Genomic DNA, 26,294 nt, shown 5'->3' with positions numbered 1-26,294 from the left:
TAGCATGTTTAAGATGATGTAATCAGGGATGCGGGTGTCAAAATATTAAAGTTATATCATAAAAATACCGCAGATAATAAATACATTAAAAATATCATACAAATGCCGTAGTTACTATGATACCATCTGCTTTCATCCGTTTTCACCCCAAGCCTCAAACAGGCACCTAATTATTGGTTTCAGACTTTCAGAGGACAAAAAATTGACGTCCTATCCCATTTGCCGTTTTGCAATTTTCCATTGCCTGCTTGTCTCTCGCGGCCCCTCAACTCTGTCCCAACATTCCGCGGAGCAGAGTCAACCAACAAAAAATTTAATTAATTAATTAACTAAATTAAATTACTAACAAAACAAAAGCCACCCAAATTACTTACCCCCACCATTTTGTCCTTCCTCGGCTCCCTCTCTCCGCGAATTACTCTCGCGTCGGAAAAAGGACGGGGAGTCTCCTCCCTCCCCTCCTGTCCTCCCTCCGTCTCCGCCTCAGGCCTCGGCATCGTCCCCATCGCCCTCGGCCTCGCCCTCCCTCCTCCCCCGATCTGCTGCAGGCGGCGACCCCGAACCCATGATCTGACCGCCATTGCCGCGGCGGAACCCTCATGGAGGCGCTCAACGAGCTCTGCGACCTGGTGGCGGCGCACCCGGATCTCCTGCTCGCCGACAAGCTCGCCTGGCTCTCCTCACGCTGCGGGGCCGCGCCGGCGCCGGGGGCGGCCGCGCCGGCGGCGAGGGCGTCGCGGGCGCACCTCCACTCCCTCCTCGCCCTCGCGCGCCTCCTCCCTGCTGGGGCCGGCGGTGGATCCTCCTCGTCCCCGTCCCCGCCCCCGCCGCCGCTCCTCGCGTTCCTCGCCTCGCACGCCTTCCTCTCCCCGTCCTTCTGGCCGCAGTCGTTCGCGCCCGCGCCGTTCCTCTCCAGGCTCCTCCCCCTGCTCGCCGCCGCGCCGGCCTCCCCCGCCCTCTCGTCCGCGCTCTCCGCGGCGCTAGTCTCCGCGCTCGACGTCGCTGACCCGGCTTCGGCGCCTCTCGCCCGCGCGTTCCTCTCCGCGGCGGCGGCCAGCCCCCCGACGCTCCTCCCCGCGGATGCCTCGCCCGTCGCCGCTCGGCTGTTTCTCGAGTTCGCGGGCTCTGAGGAGGCGCCGCCCAAGGCCAAGGGGAAGGGGGAGTACGCAGCGGGGGAGGAAAATGGAGGGGTCAGGGAGGTGGTGCTGAAGTTCGAGGAGGAGGAGGTGGTTGCCCTGGAGCGGAAGGAGGTCGCCTTTAGGCTGATCGTGCATATGTTAGGGGGCGAGGGTGGTCTGGAAGCCGAGAAGGTTGCCAAGGTCAGAAATTCCGCCGCAAGGCAGGTCCGGTCACTCTCGGAGTTCTTGAAGGTGAGACTGGAATGTGGATTTCCCTACGTAGTTCATGTGCACACCAGAGGTTTCTGCATTTGCACTCCTTGTTGTGTACATGCTGGCAAGTTGGGTGTATACTTACTTGCTGCTAGCTTATGATTGATGGTGATGGTTTGGCACTTTGGCAGATTAGGAAACGAGACTGGAGAGAGCAGGGTGCGCAGCTGAAGACAAGGATAAATACCAAATTGCTCTGTTGCCAGGCTGCAGTAGTGGTGCTGGTAAGGAGCGTTTCTGCCATGGACGCTGATAGCAAGGCCTCCAAGGATATGCTCCAGCAGACTCTAGCTTGGTTTATTGAGGCCACTAAGTCATGCATCCTCTCATCATGGCGCAAACTGAAGATATGTGAGGAGCTATTTTGCACACTGCTCAATGGGATCAGCCAGATAACAGTCTCCCGAGGGGGCCAGCTGCTGCCAGTTCTGCTGATTCCTTTGAAACCTCTCGTCGTGAGCACTTGTTCACAGGCATGTTCTTTTGCACCACCCTCACTTGGACTGCTGAAATATATGTGTTTATAGAGATGCTTTCTGATGTGAAACCGACCACTTCTGTGCAGGCCGACATGACAGGTAGTAGCCCTGGGGCTTTGTTTGATGCAGTGGTTAAGTTAAGCTGCGAAATTATAGAGTTTGGCTGGACAAAGGATAGAGCTCTGGTTGACACGTTCATTATGCGTTTAGCTGCGTATGTCCGTGAACGGAATGATTATGAGGAGGAGGTATTCCTTTATCTTTTTGGAATTTTTCTAGTTAAGTACGATTTGCTACATAAGCGTTGTTATGTTGGGCACTAGATGAGCATGTTTTGCCATATATTATTAAGTGTTGTACAAAGCAATCTTACTAGGCATTAGTCATGCATGTTTGTGAAGACAGGATTGCTTTTTTTTTTTAAAAAATAATCAATTAACATGTGAAAGTTATACCTAAGGCTACTTACTAGTTAGTATAGTAGCCAACAAATTGAGAATCTGTAACATAAAAATAGTTTTCTCTACCTTATTACCGTTGAATGGAATGCACCCCAATTATTCCAACAATTATCACATCAGCAGTCTTTCAACATGCCAAGTTGCCATATTGCATCATTGGTAACTGTTAGTATCTCTATTGTTACTCTCATTGGAGGATGTTAGTATCTCTATTGTTACTCTCATTGGTGAGAGGATGACACTCAAACTTGGGGCAATTTTCTGTTTACTTATCACCAAATGTCATGCCCTTCCCGGGGGAGGGTTGGATACATATTTATAGCTGCCTACTAGTCTAAAAGATGCTGTCTTAGAGCATCTCAACAACCTGTCCTAGAGCATCCTAACCACCCGTCCTAGAGCATCCTAACAACCTGTCCTAGATGCTGTCCTAGCAACTAAAAACTGAAAAACAAGGGTAGGACACCACAAGACCAAGACTAAACAGCCTAAGACTTATTCCTTCATTACACCACAAGACCAAGACTAAACAGCCTAAGACTTATTCCTTCATTCTCCCCCTGAGTCTTTGTGCGTCGTCTTGTGGGAAAGTTGAGCCATCCCGATCCGGGAGCAAAGCTCAAGGAACTTGATCCTACCAAGGGGCTTGGTAAGCAGATCCGCAAGCTGGTCCTTGGTGTTGATGTAGCTTGCCTTGATGCTCCCTTCCTCCAAGCAGCCTCGAATGAAGTGGTACCTCACCCGGATGTGCTTGCTCCGTTCATGAAAAACAGGATTCCTTGCCAGGGCCAGAGCGGACTTGCTGTCCACCCTAATCTCCACCGCTCCAGTGTCTCGGCCGAGGAGATCACCGAGCAGTCGAGCAAGCCAGAGTGCCTGGGTCGAAGCAGTGGAGGCCGCTATGTATTCGGCCTCGCAGCTGGATAGGGCCACCACCTGCTGCTTGATTGACTGCCAGCTAACGAGGCACTTGCCGAGGAAGAAGAGAATCCCGCTCGTGCTCTTACTAGTGTCGATATCACCGGCGTGGTCGCTGTCGGTGTACCCAATGAACTGTGCCTTTCCAGGGCACCTCGGGTAGTAGAGGCCGTGGTCGAGAGTCCTCGCAACGTAGCGGATGATCCTCTTCACAGCCTGCTGGTGCTCCGTCGTCGGTCGCTGCATGAACCGACTAACGTAGCCGGCGGAGAATGCCAAGTCCGGCCGTGTGTGGGTGAGATAGCGAAGACTCCCCACAAGACGCCGGTACTGCGTAGCGTCCACCTCCTCCGCCGTGCTGTCCCGGCTCAGCTTCAGCCTCTCCTCCATCGGGGTGAGGGCTGGGTTGCAATCGTTGAGCCCAGCGAGCTCAACTACGCGCTTGGCGTAGGCAGTCTGGCGAAGTGTGATCCCGGAGTCATCTTGGTGCACCTCGATCCCCAGATAGAAGGAGAGGGGCCCCAAGTCACTCATCTGGAAAGTGGCCTTCATGTCTTCCTTGAACGCTGCCACCTCCGTATCCTTGGTGCCGGTGATCACCAAGTCATCAACATAAACACCCACCAGCAGGGTATTTCCTCCATTTCCCCGCCGGTAGATAGCAGCCTCGTGCGGGCTTGGCTCGAAGCCCATCCTCTTGAGCGTGGAATCCAACTTGGCATTCCACGCCCTCGGTGCCTGCCGCAGGCCGTACAAGGCCTTGTGCAGACGTAGCACCTTGCCCTCCTTGCCGGGGATCGCAAAACCCGGCGGCTGGTGCACGTAAACCTCCTCCTTCAAGTCGCCGTTGAGGAACGCCGACTTGACGTCCATGTGATGGATGCGCCAGCCTTCCTGAGCTGCCAGCGCAAGGAGTCGCACGGATTCCATCCGTGCCACTGGGGCGAAGGCATCGTCGAAGTCGATCCCCTCCTGCTACACGAAACCACGTGCCACCAAGCGAGCCTTGTGCTTGACGATGACTCCGGCTTCATCCCTCTTCAGCTTGAACACCCACTTAAGAGAGATCGCACGATGACCATGAGGGAGGTCAGCAAGCTCCCAGGTGCGGTTCTCCTTAACCGCATCCAATTCCGCCTTCATCGCGGCGCGCCATGCCGCGTGTCTCTCGGCCTCTGCGAAGGACCGAGGCTCGCCGTCGTCGCACGCAAGGTGCAACTGTTCCTCCAGGTCATGAGGCACCAGTCCCGGCACTGGCTGGTCGCCGAGGAGGTCCTCCATCGTACGGTACCGCAGGGGCTCTCCATCATGGTAGGCGTCGATGCGCTCCTCATCGTGTGAGAGCGGAGTAGTGAACTGCACCGGGCTGCGCTCGACGTGAGCTGGTGTTGGTGTGGACGTGCCCGGAGGGGTGGCTGTTGGTGTCGGAGTGCGTGGGGTCGCCAACTGTGGTGGTGTCGGCGTAGAGCTCGGCGCAGCCAAAGTCATGGCTCGAGAGCGTGGCGCTGCCGAAGTGGTGGGTGCTGGAGTTGGTGGAGAATCGGAGACTGGGGTAGGCACGCTCGGTGAAGGGGAGCTGCCCACTCCCCCAGCTTCCCTGAAGTGGATGTACTCGACAGTGAAGTCGTCATACGTCGGAGTAGAGCCGTTGTCCACCGTCTTGTCCCATGTCCATCCGCGCCCTTCGTCAAACACCACGTCGCGCGCCGTGCGCACACGCTGTGTCGCCGGGTCGAGGATGCGGTAGGCCTTCGAGCCTTCCGTGTAGCCGATGAACACCCCTGGGATGCTCCTGTCGTCGAGCTTGCCGATGTGGCCAAGCTCCTTGGCGAACGCGAGGCAGCCAAAGACTCGCAGGTGGGAGACCGATGGCTTGCGCCCATGCCAAGCCTCGTACGGCGTCCTGCCATCGAGAGCCTTGGTAGGTGAGCGGTTGAGGATGTAGACGGCCGTTACCACCGCCTCCCCCCAGAAGAGAGCCGGCATTCCTCTCTGCTTGAGGAGGGCTCGAGCCATCCCCACAACCGTCTGGTTGCGCCGCTCAACGACGCCGTTCTGCTGTGGGCTGTACGGCGCGGAGTAGTGGCGGTGAATACCCTCATCGGCACAGTACGACGCGAATTCAGCCGCCGTGAATTCGCCACCGTTGTTGGTGCGCAGGATGCGCAACTTGCGGCCGCACTCCGCCTCCGCAGCAGCCTGCGTGCGCCTAATGGCGTCCGCAGCCTCTCCCTTGCTACCGAGGACCGTCACCCACATGTAGCGAGAGAGGTCGTCGACGAGCAGCAAGAAGAAGCGTCGTCCTCCTGGTGTGGCCGGAGTCACCGGGCCACACAAATCCCCGTGCACGAGCTCGAGCCGCTCCTTGGCTCGGAAGCTCGTCTGATGGGGAAAGGGGAGCCGCCTCTGCTTCGTCAACACACAGACGTCGCAGAACTGCTCCACGTGGTCAAGGCATGGCATGCCTCGCACCATCTCCTTGGTACTGAGCCGCTTCAGGGCCTCGAAGTGGAGATGGCCGAAGCGCTCGTGCCACTGCCACGCCTCGTCATCCCGGCGGGCGACGAGGCACACGGGTTGTGCTACCTGCACGTTGAGGATGTAGAGTCGGTTGTTGCCTCTGGTTACCTTGACAAGGAGGCGACCACGGTGCTCCCCGATCTTGCGCCGATCCCAAATCCTCATGACTCCGTTCTTGATCACCACGCATGAGCCTTTCTCTTCTTCCAGCTGTCCAATACTGATGATGGAGTTCCTCAGCGCGGGGATGTAGTAGACTCCGGTGAGCAGCCTGTGCTCGCCGGACTTGGTGGTGAAGATGACGGAGCCGGTGCCCTTGATATCCATGCCAGAGGCATCCCCAAACTTGACGAAGCCTCGGATGCTGGGATCAAGCTCGGTGAAGAACTCCCGTCGACCGGTCATGTGATGGGTGGCCCCGGTGTCGAGGACCCATCCATCAGTCTTGTCGTTGGAGTCGTCGCCAAGAAGGGCTCGTGCCTTCGGCTCTTCTAGGTGGAGGAAAGCCGATGCGGCCGGTGCCGCTGGAGATAGCTCGATGCTTGCGTGTGCCAGGAGCAGGGCTGGTTCTTCCTCCACTTGTGCGGCGTTGGCTTGGCCTTGTCGTGGTTGTCGGCAGTCCTTGGCCCAGTGGCCAGACTTGCCACAGTTGCGGCAGGCGTCGTCTCGCGTCGGCCTGCGGTTGCTGGTGGTGCCGCCCTGGACGCCTCCGCGGGCTCCACCCCGGATGCGTCCTCGCACCCTGACCCGGACGCCTCCGCGCCCCTTGTGCAGATTGCCGCGCTTGCGGCCGCCTACCGAGGAGGACTCCCCCTTTTTCCCATCACCCTGGCAGGCCTCCCACTGCTCCCGAGTGAGATGGAGCTTCCCGCCAATGGTGATGGGCCCGGAGAGGGGCTGTGGCTCATCGCCGTCGACGACCTTGAGGCGACCAATCGCCTCCTCGATCGTCATCGTGGATAGGTCCAGCAGAGACTCGATGGAGCGGGCAATCTGCTTATACTTCTCTGGGATGCAGCGGAAGAGCTTCTCGACAGCTCTCTCCTCGTTGTAGGTGTCGTCGCCGTACTGCACCATTTTCTGCAACAGAGTGTTGAGACGGAGGGCAAAATCATCGATGTCCTCACCTGGCTTGAAGGCCAGGTTCTCCCACTCCTTGCGGAGTGCTTGCAGCGTGCTCTTGCGGGCGCGATCGCTGCCAATGCGTGCCGCAGCGATGGCATCCCAGGCCTCCTTGGCAGTCCGCTTTTGCGAAAGGGAAAACTGCATCTCGGATGGAAGTGCAGCGATGAGGGCATCTAGCGCCCGTCGGTCTTCATCGTAGTCGACGTCGCCATACCGAACTGCCTCCCACATGTGCCGCACCTAGAGCCTCACCCTCATCACCGCGGCCCACTCGATGTAGTTGGTCTTGGTGAGGGTAGGCCACCCACCACCGGGACCAAAGTCCCTGACCACCGCTTGGATGCCGTGGTAGCCATGGCGCCGGTCAGGGGAGGGAGAGTCGCGTTGCCTGTGAGGGCCGCGCTCTCCGTAGATCCGGCCGCCATCACCGGGAGGGTAGCCGCCGCGGCGTGTGTTCTCTGGGTTGCCGCCGGCACGTCTGCGCCCATCTGGGCTACCGTTGCCGCACGCGCCCTCGCTTGGGGCGCCGTCGGCGGATGCGTGGTCACCTGGACCGCCGCCGCCATGGGGGTGGGCTGCTGCCCACCGTATTGTCCGCTCCCGCACCCTTCCTCTCGCCAACTCCTCAAGGTCTCTGTCGGCGGTGATGTCGCCGACGATGGAGCCGTTGATGCTGCTACGCAAGGTCTCAACCTCAGCCTCCGCCGCACGTGCTGCATCTTCCGCCTCCTCTGCTTCTGCCTCCGCCCTGATCGCCGCCAACTCCGCTGCTGCCAGCCTTGCTGCCCTTGCTGCTGCTACTGCGGTCTGTGCCGCTGCTCGCCTGCGCTCTTGCGCTGCAGCGAGCTCGGCGTCCTGCTGACGTCGTGTGCTCGAGGCGCCCGAACGCCGAGACTGTCCGTCGGACATGGCGCGCCTCCGGGGGGCTGCTACATGGAGAAGGGAAGGGGAAAGGGGAAGGAGGAGCAGCCGGTGGTGCTGCTGTTGAAGGTGGCTGATTGCTCACTCGAGCTTGGGAAGGGGAGGAGCAAGAGATGTTCAACCTACAGGAAAGTGTGGCTCTGATACCAGATGTTAGTATCTCTATTGTTACTCTCATTGGAGGATGTTAGTATCTCTATTGTTACTCTCATTGGTGAGAGGATGACACTCAAACTTGGGGCAATTTTCTGTTTACTTATCACCAAATGTCATGCCCTTCCCGGGGGAGGGTTGGATACATATTTATAGCTGCCTACTAGTCTAAAAGATGCTGTCCTAGAGCATCTCAACAACCTGTCCTAGAGCATCCTAACCACCCGTCCTAGAGCATCCTAACAACCTGTCCTAGATGCTGTCCTAGCAACTAAAAACTGAAAAACAAGGGTAGGACACCACAAGACCAAGACTAAACAGCCTAAGACTTATTCCTTCATTACACCACAAGACCAAGACTAAACAGCCTAAGACTTATTCCTTCAGTAACATCATAGGCTTTTGTTCTATAATTATATGTTATTAAGGCTGTAAGGGTGTAAGAGAATCTTGGTCTTTTTATAAGCCATTTTCACTCTATGATATGGTGGTTACTCGTGATTATACCATGAAACCAGAGAGATTCAGGTTAAAATTGAAGTTTTGATTCTTTTTGCTTCTCGCATTCTCCATGATACAATTCTGTCTGTTACCATCCTTGATTTTATAGTCGTAGAAAAGCACTTCTGACTGCAGTCTTTTTTTTAAAAAAAATAGATTTCAATTGCTGGTTGTTTTCTTGACCCTGAACCCTTTCAGGATGGCAAAGAAAAAGACGCAGTTCCGGTGATGCGACTTAATGTTATACGCCTTCTTGCTGAGCTATGTGTATGCTTGAAAAAATGGGAAGTTGTAGACATGATTTTGCCTCTTTTCATTGAACATTTAGAAGAGGGTGATGCTTCATCTCCAAGTTTGTTGCGACTTCGGGTATGGAACTTCTGTATCATACCCACTACTATATCTATTCTTGTTCAGTTGTTCACTATCTCTTGCTCCTTCATATGGTCAAATTTAGTGGTATTGCTTGCGATTCTTAAACAAACACCCTTTTTATACTCTATTGCAGTTGTTAGATGCAATATCTCGTGTGGCATGCTTGGGTTTTGAAAAGTCATATCGTGAGAGCATTGTCTTGATGACAAGAAGCTATCTCGATAAAGTTAAAGCTGTAGGATCTGCAGAAAACAACACGATGCCGTCTGAAGCAACGACTGAGAGAATAGAGGTATGCGATTAGTCACTTAAGAAACTTACTTTATAACTTCTGTTCCATGTTCCGTGCTAATAGTGTCTACAAAATTCTAGACTCTTCCTGCAGGTTTTTTGCTTGTTGCTACCAACCTCACTAGCACAAAACTCAGGTCTGATTACCGTCATAGACTCTTGTCTCTATGCTCAGATGTGGGGTTAGCTGCTGAGTCTAAAAGTGGGAGGTAATATGATTGTTGATACATATTGTTTTCATGATAATTGATGTTCAAACTTGAATGGTGTATTTTTATGTTCTTAACTAATTAACTGCAGTACTGTGTGCATAACATAATATTTCTATTACTGTAGGAGTGGTGCTGATTTGATGGGTCCATTACTTCCTGCGGTTGCTGAAATATGTTCTGATTTTGACCCAGTTTCCACTGTTGAGCCATCATTATTGAAATTGTTCCGTAATTTATGGTTCTACATTGTCTTGTTTGGACTAGCTCCTCCAATACAAAGCAACCAGGCACCTGCAAAACCAGTTTCCACTTCATTGAACACTATGGAGAGCATCAGTGCTATAGCCCTTCAGGCTGTTGCTGGACCCTACATGTGGAATAGCCAATGGTGTGTAGCAGTGCAACGTATTGCACAAGGAACTCCACCACTGGTAAGTTGTTTGGAGCCATAGGTGATAGGGTTGGGGAACAGATTGTTTCTTGTGCAATAAGTAACTTGCTTTCATTCATTTCCTGGTACTACTGAACATAAATTATTATTGAAGAGGGACTTATAAGTTACCTCTTCTCATTTCAGGTTGTCAGTTCGGTGAAATGGCTTGAAGATGAGCTAGAGTTAAATGCTCTCCATAATCCAGGTAGTCGTCGTGGCAGTAGTAATGAAAAGGCTGCTGTTGGACAGAGAACTGCGCTTTCTGCAGCTTTAGGAGGTCGAGTTGAGGTAGCAGCAATGAGTACAATTTCAGGTCAACGTTTACTCCCTGTTGAGTCATTCGCTGCTCATGCAGTTGTTTATTTTGTCTCACACAATTAATTTACTCAAGATTAAATTTCACAAAATCATATTAACCTCCAATATAGTAACGTCATATTAGTGTAGAATTGAGTTCATTGCATTTAGGTCCTTAAACTTCACAATCATCTTTACAGTCCACTAGCAAAATGTCTTGTGTACACACTAGTGACTAGTCCTGTTACCAGAAAATGCTAAGTTGATGAAGTATTTATCAAGAAATCTACATGTAAGATCTTCATGTATCAACCTAAATATTTAGGCCTTCTTTGTTTGGGCTTAAGAGCCAGGCTTATAAGCCGAAAGCCCTACAAAAACAAGCAGCCTTTTCATTTTGGGGCTTTTTTAAAGCCATAAGCCACTCGTACACTGTTAAGCCAAAAGCTAGGTTCAATTAGCTTTTCTTTACTTATTTAAAGTAGAGGTAGGACTTATAAATGGTATAAGCCAAAAAGCTCACTTAAAAATCTAAGCCAATAAGCCTAAGCTGAAACAAGGGGGACATTAAAAAGACATTGATAACTCAATTTTTTGAAGTCTGGGGGCATCTACGTCCAAAACGGCATGTATTTGTGATTGGAGGGAGTTCTTTTTGGCCTTGTGCAAAGATTAATTTGTAAAAGCTAAAATCTACAGTTTCTGAAGAGAGAAGGATGAGACTATGAGAAAATGTTCATTTTCCCTTACATTTTCATAACTAGAAGTTTAGTGCTTAACTTGATTATTGGACTTACATACCAGTGGCTTTCTTTATGAAATGTTACATTTTCGTCTGTAAGCATCTAACTAATTTCCTTTACATTATTTCAGGGGTTAAAGCTACGTATCTCCTTGCAGTTGCATTCCTTGAGATATTGCGTTTTAGCTGCAATGGTGGCATACTTTCTGCTACCTCTACGTTGAATAAATCAAATAGCGCCTTCAGTTGTGTGTTTGAATACCTGCTTACCCCAAACCTGACACCAGCAGTATCTCAGTGCTTGACTGCAGTTGTGCATAGAGCTTTTGAAACAGTGTTGTCATGGCTGGTACAGTTCACATTCATCATTCTTTTGAGAATATAAGTCATCATTGATTGATGTCATGTTCACTATGTTTAGCTATGTAGTATTGTGGTCCATTGTCTCTAAAGTAATTCACTTTCATTATTAGCCCAACTCCTTGTGTAAATAAGATACACAGATTTCTATTATGACGAACCACACATTATCACCCATTGTTTGCAGTTTTGATCTTGTGACAGCACTAATATCTTCATTACTTCAGATATGCCTGTTTGTACATAGAATTCTTGTTGAGATATAAGCTAGAAATTGTAGCGACTAGGTATTCATTAAAAATGTGCAAACAACTGGTTTCTTGATCTGTAATTAAATATATTGTCTCCCACAAGGGCATGCTCATGCATTGATGGGTAGGATCTTTTGTTTTCCCCTGAGTAATATTATGAAGCATCAACCAACAATAGCATTTTTCTGTCCAATAAATGGAATCTGCTTTGTATCTTATATCATACTTTAGGAGTTTGTTTTAAATTATGTTTTGTGTAATCAGGAGTTGGCCCACCATCCATTCATTGACTTTGTGTTTTAGTCAGTTTGGTGATTATTACTGTTATTGTCTTACTTTCCTAGAGCACATGATATTTTTCTAACTTGTAGATGTGCACTGGAACAATTACCTTTTTGTGCCCAGGAGGATCGTATATGTGACATAGGAGAAGGAGCTGATATAAGGGAATCTGTTACATCTGTTCATGCTTGCTTCCTTATAAAGAGCATGTCACAGAGGGATGAAAATGTTCGTGACGTGAGTGTCAAGCTGTTAACTCAGCTAAAGGAAAAGTTTCCACAGGTTTGCTCAACTGCTTTGATTTGGTATCTTGTGTTTTATTTTTTCTTGGTTTGAGACATACTCACTATACTAAATTTTCAGATCCTCTGGAACTCATCATGTTTGGATTTACTTCTAATCTCTGTTCATAATGAGTTGACCTCTGGTCCTGTTAGTGATCCTGCTTGGGTTGCCACTGTACGCTCACTATATCAGAAGATTGCGAGGGAATGGATAACGAGTGCTCTTTCATATGCTCCATGTACAACCCAAGGCCTTATACAGGTTTAGCAAATATAATGTTATTTTGTCTTATTTTATCCAGCAGCATCGCTATATGATGATGATGCATTTCTTGTTAGTAGACGGTTATTTTCCTGTCAATGACAAGGTTGCCAATCGCTTTCTGGTTGAGATTAAGGTTGCTATCTCATAGATGCCTTTTAACTTTCACTAGATATTCACATAGTGGTCCTAGTAGGTTCTTTAGAGTTCAGACCCAAGTTTGAAAGGGTTTGAGTGTCTGATTGGCAGCTTCTCTATGGGAATACTAATGAGTAGCAGTATGGTATAAACTAGCCATTTAGTTGTACCACCGGAAAGGAATTACTAATGAGAAGCAGTATTTTTATAACCAGTGCATCACTATACTGGCCAATAAGCTCATTTGAATAACCTATATTAGTGAAAGCATGTCCATTGTTGTCATCCAGTGGTCATGGGATACACATTTAAATCATTGAGTTAAAAAAAAGCTCTGAGATAGTAGCAACTGCTGGTCTTTCTGTAATTATTTATTGCAGAAACTTTATGCCATGGGCATCAAAAGTTATACTCAGTACTGTTTCCACCCAGCGCCTATAATGTTTGATAAAGGTTTTAATTTTGTTTAGGAAAATTTTTGCAAGCCAAGTGGAGCACAAAGATCACAGCATACAGCAGATGTCGTCTCACTTCTATCTGAAATACGTATTTGTAGCGGAAAGAATGATTGGAATGGCATTAGGACAGCCAATGTCCCTGCAGTTATGGATTCTGCTGCAGCAGCATCAGGGGCCAAAAAAGAAGCACCTGACATCACCCTGGAAGTACTGTCAACTGCGGTAGTGACTGCAACTGTTAAATGCAACCATGCGGGGGAGATTGCTGGTATGAGAAGACTATTCAGTACTATGGGAGGCATAAACACAGGCATGCCTCCCCTTGGTACACAGTCGGCACAGCCCCATCAATCGTTTGACGAAGTTTTTCTGTCAAGATTTGTTCGCCTTCTTCAGGACTTTGTTGTTACGGCAGAGAAAAATCAAATAGATAATACAGTGTTCCGTGAAACTTGTTCTCAGGCTACAGCATTACTTCTTGATCATATGGTAAATTGTTTGCACATGTTTCATAATACCTTATTATTGTTTATGATTATGATTGCATTTGCTAATGATGTGTAACACACAGGTATCGGAATCGAGAGCAAATCTAGATGGATTTTCTCAGCTTATACGCCTTCTATGCTGGTGTCCTGCTTATATATGCACTCCTGATGCTATGGAGACTGGGATATTTATCTGGACCTGGCTAGTATCTGCAGCACCTTCCTTAGGTCCTCTTGTGCTCGCAGAACTTGTTGATGCATGGCTGTGGACAATAGATACAAAGCGCGGTCTGTTTGCGTCAGATATGAATTACTGTGGCCCTGATGCAAAATTGAGGCCCCATCTCATTCCTGGTGAGCCTGAGGCACCACCAGAAAAGGATCCAGTTGAAGCAATAATAGCCCATAGGCTCTGGCTTGGCTTCTTTATCGACCGGTTTGAGGTGATAGCCCTCACTTTGTTTATTTTATAGATCTCTTACAGCTGGACTGTTTCTCTAAGATATCGGCATGCATGCAACCTAACTTCTCTGCAAGCTTGATGAACTTTTTATTTGTGTCTACATAACACCCTAGGCTACAAAACTGTCCACTTATCTCCCTAAGATTTTAAGATCAATGCATTGAACTCTTGGCTAGTTTTAAGGCATTTTTGCCTCCATGATGGACACAATCTGGTAACTTACGATTACTCCGGAACATTTTTTTATTTAGGTGGTTCGGCACGATAGCATCGAGCAACTTCTACTTCTGGGTAGGATGTTGCAAGGGACAATGAAATCTGCAACTCATTTTTCTCACCATCCTGCTGCAACTGGCACTTTCTTTACTGCAATGCTCCTGGGGCTGAAATTTTGCTCATGCCAGTCTCAGTCTAACTTGCAGAAATGTAATATGGGACTTCAGTTGTTAGAGGACAGGGTATACCGGTAATAATCATTTCATTACACATTTTTCATATTTGAATACTATGCTCTCTTTCCATGCTTCTGAATCTATATTTGTGCAATTTGGTGTTACTTAGAAATGTTGATACTTCAGGGAATAAAAAGAAAAATGGGAGTTACAGGGTGTACTGAAAATTTTGAATTTTGATATATAATATAGGTTCTTGAAATAACTAAATCAGAATATGTTACCGTAGTAGTTTGGTATTTAGTTTATAGGGTGCACTGACTATGAAGTTGATATGTGATACACTGATATATTGACAACAGACTTGGCATTCATTTCATTCTGAACTTCTGGACAGTAAGTTCAGGCATCGATTTCGTGTTATTAAGCATGATATATTAATATCTCAATTGTTACTCTTATTGGTGAGAGGACGACACTATGATGTTAGTATTTCAATTGTTACTCATTGGTGAGAGGATGACACTCAAACTTGGGACAATTTTCTGTTTACTTATCACCAAATGTCATGCCCTTTCCGGGGAAGGGTTGGATACATATTTATAGCTGCCTACTAGTCTAAAAGTTGCTGTCCTAGAGCATCTCAACAACCTGTCCTATAGCATCCTAACAACCTGTCCTAGATGCTGTCCTAGTAACTGAAAGCTGAAAAACAAGGGTAAGACACCACAAGACCAAGACCAAACAGCACAAGACTTATTCCTTCGTTACAACCCAAGACTTATTCCTTCATTCTCCTCCTAAGTCTTGTGCGTCGTCTTGTGGGAAAGTTGAGCCATCCCGATCCGGGAGCAAAGCTCAAGGAACTTGATCCTACCAAGGGGCTTGGTAAGCAGATCCGCAAGCTGGTCCGTGGTGTTGATGTAGCTCGCCTTGATGCTCCCTTCCTCCAAGCAGCCTCGGATGAAGTGGTACCTCACCCGGATGTGCTTGCTCCGTTCGTGAAAAACGGGATTCCTTGCTAGGGCCAGAGCAGACTTGCTGTCCACCCTAAGCTCCACCGCTCCAGTGTCTCTGCCGAGGAGATCACCGAGCAGTCGAGCAAGCCAGAGTGCCTGGGTCGAAGCAGTGGAGGCCGCTATGTACTCGGCCTCGCAGCTGGATAGGGCCACCACCTGCTGCTTGACCGACTGCCAGCTAACGAGGCACTTGCCGAGGAAGAAGAGAATCCCGCTCGTGCTCTTGCTAGTGTCGATGTCGCCGGCGTGGTCGCTGTCGGTGTACCCAATGAACTGTGCCTTTCCAGGGCACTTCGGGTAGTAGAGGCCGTAGTCGAGAGTCCCCGCAACGTAGCGGATGATCCTCTTCACAGCTTGCTGGTGCTCCATCGTCAGTCGCTGCATGAACCGACTAACGTAGCCGACGGAGAACGCCAAGTCCGGCCGTGTGTGGGTACGATAGCGAAGGCTCCCAACAAGTGCCGGTACTGTGTAGCGTCCACCTTCTCCGCCGTGCTGTCCCGGCTCAGCTTCAGCCGCTCGTCCATCGGGTGAGGGCTGGGTTGCAATCGTTGAGCCCAGCTAGCTCAACGACGCGCTTGGCATAGGCAGTCTGGCGAAGTGTGATCCTGGAGTCATCTTGGTGCATCTCGATCCCCAGATAGAAGGAGAGGGGCCCCAAGTCACTCATCTGGAAAGTGGCCTTCATGTCTTCCTTGAACGCTGCCACCTCCGTATCCTTGGTGCCGGTGATCACCAAGTCATCAACATAAACACCCACCAACAGGGTATTTCCTCTATTTCCCCGCCGGTAGATAGCCGCCTCGTGCGGGCTTGGCTCAAAGCCCATCCTCTTGAGCGTGGAATCCAACTTGGCATTCCACGCCCTCGGTGCCTGCCGCAGGCCGTACAAAGCCTTGTGCAGGCGTAGCACCTTGCCCTCCTTGCCAAGGATCGCAAAACCCAGTGGCTGGTGCACGTAAACCTCCTTCAAGTCGCCGTTGAGGAACGCCGACTTGATGTCCATGTGATGGACGCGCCAGCCTTCCTGAGCTGCCAGCGCAAGGAGTCGCACGGATTCCATCCGTGCCACGGGGGCGAAGGCATCATCAAAGTCGATCCCCTCCTGCTGCACGAAACCACGTGCCACCAAGCGAGCCTTGTGCTTGACGATGGCTCCGGCTTCATCCCTCTTCAGCTTGAACACCCACTTAAGGGAGATCGCACGATGACCATGAGGGAGGTCAGCAAGCTCCCAGGTGCGGTTCTCCTTAACCGCGTCCAATTCCGCCTTCATCGCGGCGCGCCATGCCGCGTGTCTCTCGGCCTCTGCGAAGGACCGAGGCTCGCCGTCGTCGCACGCAAGGTGCAACTGTTCCTCCAGGTCATGAGGCACCAGTCCCGGCACCGGCTGGTCGCCGAGGAGGTCCTCTATCATACGGTACCGCAAGGGCTCTCCATCATGGTAGGCGTCGATGCGCTCCTCATCATGTGAGAGCGGAGTAGCGAACTGCACCGGGCTGCGCTCGACGTGAGCTGGTGTTGGTGTGGACGTGCCCTGAGGGGTGGCTGTTGGCGCGGGAGTGCGTGGGGTCACCGGCTATGGTGGTGTCAGCAAAGAGCTCGGCGCAGCCGAAGTCGTGGCTCGAGAGCGTGGCACTGCCGAAGTGGCGGGTGCCGGAGTTGGTGGAGACTCGGAGACTGGGGTAGGCACGCTCGGTGAAGGGGAGCTGCCCACTCCCCCGGCTTCCTTGAAGTGGATTTACTCGATAGTGAAGTCGTCGTACGTCGGAGTAGAGCCGTTGTCCACCGTCTTGTCCCATGTCCATCCTCGCCCTTCGTCGAACACCACGTCGCGCGTCGTTCGCACACGCTGTCTCCGGGTCGAGGATGCGGTAGGCCTTCGAGCCCTCCGAGCCGATGAACACCCCTGGGGTGCTCCTGTCGTCGAGCTTGCCGATGTGGCCAAGCTCCTTGGCGAACGCGAGGCAGCCGAAGACTCGCAGGTGGGAGACCGATGGCTTGCGCCCATGCCAAGCCTCAGTACGGCGTCCTGCCATCGAGAGCCTTGGTAGGTGAGCGGTTGAGGATGTAGACGGCCGTCACCACCGCCTCCCCCCCGGAAGAGAGCCGACATCCCTCTCTGCTTGAGGAGGGCTCGAGCCATCCACACAACCATCTAGTTGCGCCGCTCAACGATGCCGTTCTGCTGCGGGCTGTACGGCGCGGAGTAGTGGCGGTGAATACCTTCATCGGCACAGTACGACGCGAATTCAGCCGCCGTGAATTCGCCACCGTTGTCGGTGCGCAGGATGCGCAACTTGCTGCTGCACTCCGCCTCCGCAGCAGCCTGCCTGCGCTTGATGGCGTCCGCAGCCTCTCCCTTGCTACCGAGGACCGTCACCCACATGTAGCGGGAGAGGTCGTCGACGAGCAGCAAGAAGAAGCGTCGTCCTCCTGGTGTGGCCGGAGTCATCGGGCCACACATCCCCGTGCATGAGCTCGAGCCGCTCCTTGGCTCGGAAGCTCGTCTGATAGGGAAAGGGGAGTCGCCTCTGCTTTGTCAACATGCAGACGTCGCAGAACTGCTCCACGTGGTCAAGGCATGGCATGCCTCGTACCATCTCCTTGGTACTGAGCCGCTTCAGGGCTTCGAAATGGAGATGACCGAAGCGCTCGTGCCATTGCCACGCCTCGTCGTCTCGGCGGGCGGGCGGTGAGGCACACGGGTTGTGCTACCTGCACGTTGAGGATGTAGAGTTGGTTGTTGCCTCTGGTTACCTTGACAAGGAGGCGACCACGGCGCTCCCCGATCATGCGCCGATCCCAAATCCTCATGACTCCGTTCTTGATCACCACGCATGAGCCTTCCTCTTCTTCTAGCTGTCCAATGGTGATGATGGAGTTCCTCAGCGCGGGGATGTAGTAGACTCCGATGAGCAACCTGTGCTCGCCGGACTTGGTGGTGAAGATGATGGAGCCGGTGCCCTTGATATCCACGCTAGAGGCATCCCCAAACTTGACGAAGCCTCGGACGCTGGGATCAAGCTCGGTGAAGAACTCCCGTCGGTCGGTCATGTGATGGGTGGCCCCGGTGTCAAGGACCCACCCATCAGTCTTGTCGTTGTTGGAGCCGTCGCCAAGAAGGGCGCGTGCCTTCGGCTCTTCTAGGTGGAGGAAAGCCGATGCGGCCGGTGCCGCTGGAGATAGCTCGATGCTTGCGTGTGCCAGGAGCAGGGCCGGTTCTTCCTCCTCCACTTGTGCGGCGTTGGCCTGGCCTTGTCGTGGTTGTCGGCAGTCCTTGGCCCAGTGGCCAGACTTGCCACAGTTGCGACAGGCGTCGTCTCACGTTGGCCTGCGGTTGCCGGTGGTGCTGCCCTGGACGCCTCCGCGGGCACCACCCCGGATGCGTCCTCGCAGCCTGACCTGGACGCCTCCGCGCCCCTTGCGCAGATTGCCGCGCTTGCGGCCGCCTACCGAGGAGGACTCCCCCTTTTTCCCATCACCCTGGCAGGCCTCCCACTGCTCCAGAGTGAGATGGAGCTTCCCGCCAATGGTGATGGGCCCAGAGAGGGGCTGTGGCTCATCGCCGTCGACGACCTTGAGGCGACCAATCGCCTTCTCGATCGTCATCATGGAGAGGTCTAGCAGAGAGTCGATGGAGCGGGCGATTTGCTTGTACTTCTCTGGGATGCAGCGGAAGAGCTTCTCGACAGCTCTCTCCTCGTTGTAGGTGTCGTCGCCGTACTGCACCATCTTCTGCAACAGTGTTGAGACGGAGGGCAAAATCATCGATGTCCTCATCTGGCTTGAAGGCCAGGTTCTCCCACTCCTTGCGGAGTGCTTGCAGCGTGCTCTTGCGGGCGCGGTCGCTGCCGATGCGTGCCGCAGCGATGGCGTCCCAGGCCTCCTTGGCAGTCCGCTTTTGCGAAAGCGAGAACTGCATCTCAGACAGAACTGCAGCGATGAGGGCATCCGGTGCTCGTCGGTCTTCATCGTAGTCGACGTCGCCATACCGAACTGCCTCCCACATGTGCCGCACCTAGAGCCTCACCCTCATCACCGCGGCCCACTCGATGTAGTTGGTCTTGGTGAGGGTAGGCCACCCACCACCGGGACCAAAGTCCCTGACCACCGCTTGGATGCCGTGGTAGCCATGGCGCCGGTCAGGGGAGGGAGAGTCGCGCTGCCTGTGAGGGTCGCCGTAGACCCGGCCACCATCACCGGGAGCGCCGTCGCCGCGCGCGTGCTCTGGGCTGCCGTCGGCACGCCTGTGCCCGTCTGGGCTACCGTTGCCGCGTGCACCCCCGCCTGGAGTGCCATCAGTAGGCATGCGGCCCCCTGGACCGCCGCCGCCGTGGCGTTGGGCTGCTGCCCACCGTGCTGTCCGCTCCCGCGCCCTTCCTCTTGCCAGCTCCTCAAGGTCCCTGTCGGCGGTGATGTCGCCGGCGATAGAGCCGTTGATGCTGCTGCGCAAGGTCTCAACCTCAGCCTCCGCCGCACGTGCTGCATCTTCTGCTTTCGCCTCCGCCCTGATCGCCGCCAACTCCGCTGCCGCCAGCCTTGCTGCCTTTGCTGCTGCTGTGCGGTCTGTGCCGCTGCTCGCCTGCGCTCTTGCGCTGCAGCGAGCTCGGCGTCCTGCTGACGCCGTGTGCTCGAGGCGCCCGAACGCCGAGACTGTCCGTCGGACATGGCGCGCCTCCGGGGAGCTGCTGCGTGGTGAAGGCAAAGGGAAAGGGGAAGGAGGAGCAGCCGGTGTTGCTGCTGGTGGTGGTGGTGGCTGAGTGCTCACTCGAGCTTGGGAAGGGGAGGAGCAAGAGATGTTCAACCTATAGGAAAGTGTGGCTCTGATACCAGATGTTAGTATCTCAATTGTTACTCTCATTGGTAAGAGGATGACACTATGATGTTAGTATCTCAATTGTTATTTTCATTGGTGAGAGGATGACACTTAAACTTGGGGCAATTTTCTGTTTACTTATCACCAAATGTCATGCCCTTTCCGGGGAAGGGTTGGATACATATTTATAGCTGCCTACTAGTCTAAAAGATGTTGTCCTAGAGCATCTCAACAACCTGTCCTAGAGCATCCTAACAACCTGTCCTAGATGCTGTCCTAGTAACTGAAAGCTGAAAAACAAGGGTAGGACATCACAAGACCAAGACCAGACAGCCCAAGATTTATTCCTTCATTACAGCCCAAGACTTTTCATGATAATGCATCGATCAATGATTTTTTTTATGATTCATCTATATCATCAAGGAATGAATCTGTATAGTAGATTTTTGCTTTACCCTTTATGTGCTTGCATCATCTTCTTTTTTTTTGTCAACTGTAATATGTAACTTGGCAATATATTTTAATTGTACATCTTTTGTTTCAGTGCTGCTTTGGGATGGTTTGCTTATGCACCTGAGTGGTATGAATCTCAAAACAAAAGTTTTGCTCAGAGAGAGGCCCAATCCGTATCAATATTTGTCCACTGTCTGCAAAATGAGCGCCCCAGTGGCTCAGCTGATCCTGGTTCGAAGTTACAGGGACGTGAAGGTGAAGTCAATATGGTATGGTGTGACTTGTATCTTTGTTCCCTTTTTGTTCCTCTGACCTTCCCCACTTAAAGAACTATTTATTTGATGCGTGGCTTGTTTGGTATAGTGCAAAGACACTAGGTAGGGTCCATAGGGCTTGGCATGTGGGGAAGATGCACAACCGAGAAAGGGATAGAGATGGAGTAAATGGCATTTAGTTTGTTTTCTCTGCTTTAAACCAACGTATAAAGGCACTATTCATAGGAGGAGACCTAATGAGTTGACTACTCAATCCAGCTAATAGAGAACTAATAGGTAGCTTAGCGCTTAGGGAATGCATGCGCCTAGTCGGCTGCCATGTGCTGATGTCTAATGCTGCTGTCACTGCCCTCTTGTGTGCATGCCTCCACCTTCACTAGCTATCCCCCCCCCCCCCCCAAAAAAAAAAAAGGTTAACCTTGTCTTTTATTCATTTATTTGCAGCTGGATCAGATACACCCAGTCTGGGGCTCAGTGGATAACTATGCAACTGCACGAGAAAAGCGTAAGCAATTACTTCTTATGCTTTCTCAGAATGAGGCAGACAGACTTGAAGTATGGGCACAACCAATAAATACAAAGTAACTATCGTTATGGATTTATTTTATTTTTTCTTGTCTATGCTTTGAGTTCAAATTCACATGTATAACATGTCATATATGGGCAGAGATGCGTCAACATTTCGTGGTAAAATTAGCTCAGATAAATGGATTGATCATGCGAGAACTGCTTTTGCTGTTGATCCTCGAATTGCACTCTCTATGATTTTGAGGTTTCCTACAAACTCAGCATTGTCATCAGAAATTACACAATTGGTACAGGTATGGTTTTTGCTGGTTTCTGCTGCTACCTTTGTCAACAGTTTCTACCATTATTTTCTTGTCATGCAAGTTTTGTTTAAAAAACTGATTTTCTTGTTTATCTTTATGTGTGTTTTCAGCTACAGCAGGGGAATAGTTATCTCTTGGTGTATTTATTCAATTAATTTTAATTTAATATGGCATATTTATTCAGAATATATTAAGATGCCATCTTCAAGAATGATCTTTCTTGAAACAATTTTAAAGTAGTCTGAAAGTTATAGGGTCACAAATTCTCTTAAAGCAACCATGCAACCACATCGAGGACAGCAACTGATGGTGTAAAAAATTATAGTTTTAGGTTCTACTTCCACTTCCACTTGAACTTGTGTAACCAAATAAACGGCACCTGAACCTAGTAAAAGTCAAATTTGCTCATGTCTTAATTTTTGAGTCTCTAGGCATTAGGTGCCCTGTAGGAAGATACTGTATCTGCTGACTGTGTTGTGTGTTTGATTTTTTATTGTGCATTTCATAAACCATTCTTAACTGCTAGGAGAATTTTCTCAGTGAGAAGGGCGCCATATTTTACATTTTACCATGATCTGTTTGTCTTTGCAGACACATATATTGGAACTACGTACAATTCCTGAAGCATTACCCTTTTTCATCACTCCAAAGGCAGTAGATGAAAATTCATCGTTGTTACAGCAACTTCCACATTGGGCTCCATGTTCTGTTACACAAGCATTGGAGTTTCTTACCCCTCCTTATAAAGGACATCCCCGTGTTATGGCATATGTTCTCCGTGTCCTGGAGACTTACCCACCTGAGACTGTTACCTTTTTTATGCCACAATTGGTTCAATCTCTCAGATATGATGAAGGGGTGAGGGTTCTTTCAGTGATATATTTATGTTATCAATGCATACAAGGAAAAGTATTTATATATCAGCCTGCATCCTTGCTTTATTACTCCTTGTAAAGAATGTAATGCATTCATCTCATCTTTTCTTGCCTTTGAACTCATCAGAAATTGGTTGAAGGATACTTGCTTGGAGCTGCTCGGAGAAGTAATATATTTGCTCATATCTTAATATGGCATCTGCAGGTATATTTTATTTATTTATTTGTTCTGTTATATCAAATTATCATATCCTACTCTATTCATGTAAAAAAAACATGCTTCATTCTCCAGCATATGCCTAGTGCAATGTTATATACCTGAGTTATTTGTTGATCTACAAACGTAAAATTGCAGGGAGAATGTGTTCCCGAGGAATCTGGGAAAGAAGCAGTTGTACCAAAGGTATATCATGTTTTCAGATTTGTGTGCCAGTGTGCTTCTGCTTTGATATTCTGTTGCATCATCACCACCCCAGAAAAAAAAAATGTCGTTCTATTATACCCCTTTCTGAAAGTTCATCGAAAGGATTGGTGCTTTTTAAAGGCTTAAAAGTCATACATTGGAGAGCCAGATATTCAAAATTTAAATATGAGTTATGCTTGTCTGGTCAGGCGTCTGAAAGGATTTTTTGAAGGGTTTATCCTCTTTTACCTCACTATTAAGCACCATTTTTCTTTCTCTTTCAGAACTCCTTTTTTGTGATGATAATTGAAAATCTGGGATGCCAGAAGTTTTTTTAGCCATTATTGTCTCTGTTTGTAGTAGTGCATTATAAAGAAATCCATATTGCAATATTATATTTAGACTTTTGGTGGTCATGGTGTGTTTAAAACATAACATATTTATCATTATGCTTGTTGCCCTTCCTATCTGATGCTTTTCTGACAAAAACGGTAACTTTTATCTTGTAACTTGTTCATATGAATTGTTTTAGACAACCTTGCGCCAATATCATACTGTGTTATTTCCTGCCCCTCCTTCAAGCTTGAAGATGCATAATATGGTGTTAATAGTTTCCCTTTATTTTTCAGGCCACTGCGTTCCATTCCTTGCTTCCTGCTGTTAGGGAGAAAATTATTGACAGTTTTACTCCGGAAGCTCGTGACATGTTTGAAAGGGAGTTTGACTTTTTTGACAAGGTCACCTCGATTTCTGGTGTTCTTTTTCCTCTTCCCAAAGAAGAGCGGCGAGCGGGTATTAAAAGGTACTTAAGAGAAACTGCTGTAATGTTTCTCTGAGGATTATGACCTTGCTACCTATGTAACTTCAATCTTCTCATGTGGGTTCCAAGTAAAAATGTCCTCGTTAGTATGTTTTGGCACTGAACTCGTCATTCTAAACTCGTCCTTGCAGGGAGCTGGAGAAGATTACTGTGCCAGGTGACGATCTGTACCTTCCTACTGCAACAAACAAGTTTGTACGGGGAATTCAACTAGACAGTGGTATTCCTCTCCAATCTGCTGCAAAAGTTCCAATAATGATTACTTTCAATGTGGTCGATCGTGATGGGAACCCAAATGATGTGAAACCACAGGCTTGCATTTTTAAGGTAAATATATCTTTTGCAGTGAAATCTCCACAAACAATGTGTTGTAACCTATGAATAATTATCATATATATGGAGCTATAAGCCTCACTTCATGAGTTCTTTGAAAAGTCAATGTGATTACTTCATAAATTAATTAAACATAAATTACAACTTAAATGATAACTAATTTTATTGAGGTGTGAGGCAAATGTGGTAGGAACCATCTTATGACTGCTAATTTTCTAGCATGCGCCATGCTTCGTAGTTGACTCTAGCAATTTCTATGTTACAACAGGTTGGTGATGATTGTAGGCAGGATGTGCTGGCACTCCAAGTTATTGCTCTATTGAGGGACATCTTTCAAGCTGTTGGATTAAACCTTTATCTCTTCCCATATGGTGTTTTACCCACTGGACCAGAGCGAGGCATAATTGAGGTGAGCATGTATCTGTATCTGTAGTTGTTGGTTACTTACTTGTATCTATATGGACTATGGATCACCTGCTACTGATCTTGGACAAACACATGAATAATCGAAATTTTTTAACACTGTTATGTCATGTTTAGCAGTAAAATATCCCTGCAAATGTGAACTTCATTAAATTCAACAGGCAAATTTTACTTTGTTATTGTTATATTTTGACATTAGAACAACTAAAATGTGCATGGTTCAAAAACATGCTTGGACTCATTCTCCAAATTTAATTAAATGACTCCAAAAGATTACTCAGAAACAATTCTGAATCTGGTTTATTATTGTATTTTTATTTTCTAGATATGTTTGGAGGGTTGAAATTTTACAGGAATTAAACTGCTTATAGTTTAAATTAAATATCGTGGTTAGCATTTTTATGGCAAACTGATAACTTCAGTAACAAGTCAAGTCAATAAGTTTTTTCATGGCCGGTTAGTGTGCCGTGGTGCATTCGTTGTTCACATATTTTATTGGTTTCCTCTTTTCATCCATCTTGATCCTATCACATTGCAGGTGGTACCAAATACTCGGAGTAGGAATCAGATGGGTGAAACAACTGATGGTGGTTTGTTAGAGATATTTCAGCAAGACTACGGCCCTGTAGGTTCACCTTCTTTTGAAGCTGCTCGTGAAATGTTCATGATCAGTAGTGCTGGATATGCTGTTGCTAGCCTACTCCTTCAGCCGAAGGATCGGCATAACGGCAATCTTCTCTTTGATAGGTACAAGTTACTTTTCTGTCCCAAACTGAATGAGTAAACCTTGAATTACATGCTTAATCATCGGCTTGCTTGTGCAGCCACGGGAGACTAGTCCATATTGATTTTGGATTTATTTTGGAAATTTCACCCGGAGGAAACATGGGATTTGAAAGTGCACATTTCAAGCTAAGCCATGAGATGACTCAATTGCTTGACCCATCTGGAACCATGAAGAGTGATACTTGGAATCATTTTCTGAGGTAAACATTTTTCATCCATTTTCATCTATTGAAATATAATTCCAGTTGTTGCACGTGTTCTAATTCAAGCATTTGTTCTTTCAGATTGTGTGTCAAAGGGTACCTAGCAGGAAGAAGACACATGAATGGTATTATTACCACAGTGCAATTGATGGTGGACAGTGGTCTTCCTTGCTTTAGCAGGGGAGATCCTATCGGTAATCTTCGAAAACGGTTTCATCCAGAGATGAACGAGCGTGAGGCTGCTAATTTTATGGTCCGAACATGTGTTGATGCCTACAACAAATGGACTACCGCAGGGTACGACTTGATTCAATACTTGCAGCAGGGTATTGAGAAATAGTCCGTTTCTCCTTTTTTTTTTTTTTTGTAAATGGGGGTCGTGTACATCAATTGTATGTAGCCACTAATTCTTTTATGTAGAATTATGTTGTTGAGCGGTTCATTGTATGGTAAGATCGATGATTTCAAGCGATTAACAGAGAGGGAATATCAGTGTAAGTTAAACAGAGGCCATTCTTTTTTTCCCCTGTTGTAAGACAGCCGAGCTAGTAATTATATTGGATCGCTAACTGAATCTTACATGTCCATTTTCCCCCCCTTCAAAATGAATGGGTCTTTGTATCTTCCTTCTGCGAATATGTGGACATCTTTTATCACACTGAGTACTACTCCACTATGCAATGTTAACATGGGCATATATTGCCTCCTGTATATTAGTTGTTTTAAAAACGGGATCACCATAGATTTGTCAAATAAGAAAGGGAACAAAATATCAACCACTTGATAGATGAATTTTGAAGAATGTACGTTAGTAAACCACACAACGGAGATTCATGTGACGCTAAACCAATGCAAATA

The 26,294-nt window shown here is 48.9% G+C and overlaps 1 protein-coding gene across 1 annotated transcript; it reads left to right on the top strand.

The window, feature by feature from the left end:
• The first annotated feature begins 591 nt into the window (after positions 1-591).
• On the top strand, positions 592-26,023 carry LOC102712902 (phosphatidylinositol 4-kinase alpha 1). The gene is made up of 26 exons (XM_006651677.2): positions 592-1,370; positions 1,523-1,864; positions 1,957-2,118; positions 8,668-8,838; positions 8,978-9,136; positions 9,217-9,344; positions 9,472-9,778; positions 9,925-10,093; positions 10,951-11,168; positions 11,836-11,994; positions 12,076-12,258; positions 12,867-13,343; positions 13,426-13,785; positions 14,057-14,271; positions 20,580-20,757; positions 21,208-21,344; positions 21,431-21,584; positions 22,185-22,451; positions 22,596-22,673; positions 22,824-22,871; positions 23,501-23,673; positions 23,823-24,018; positions 24,293-24,433; positions 24,986-25,194; positions 25,272-25,433; positions 25,518-26,023. Exons 1-26 carry the CDS (start codon positions 600-602, stop codon positions 25,774-25,776), a joined length of 5,823 nt encoding a protein of 1,940 aa, XP_006651740.2. The 5' UTR covers positions 592-599; the 3' UTR covers positions 25,777-26,023.
• Positions 26,024-26,294: the final 271 nt, after the last annotated feature.

Source organism: Oryza brachyantha, chromosome 3, assembly GCF_000231095.2.
Source record: "Oryza brachyantha chromosome 3, ObraRS2, whole genome shotgun sequence".
Lineage (NCBI taxonomy): Eukaryota > Viridiplantae > Streptophyta > Magnoliopsida > Poales > Poaceae > Oryza > Oryza brachyantha.
The sequence above is the reverse complement of the archived record's forward strand: the minus strand, read 5'-3'. Positions and strand labels throughout refer to the sequence as shown.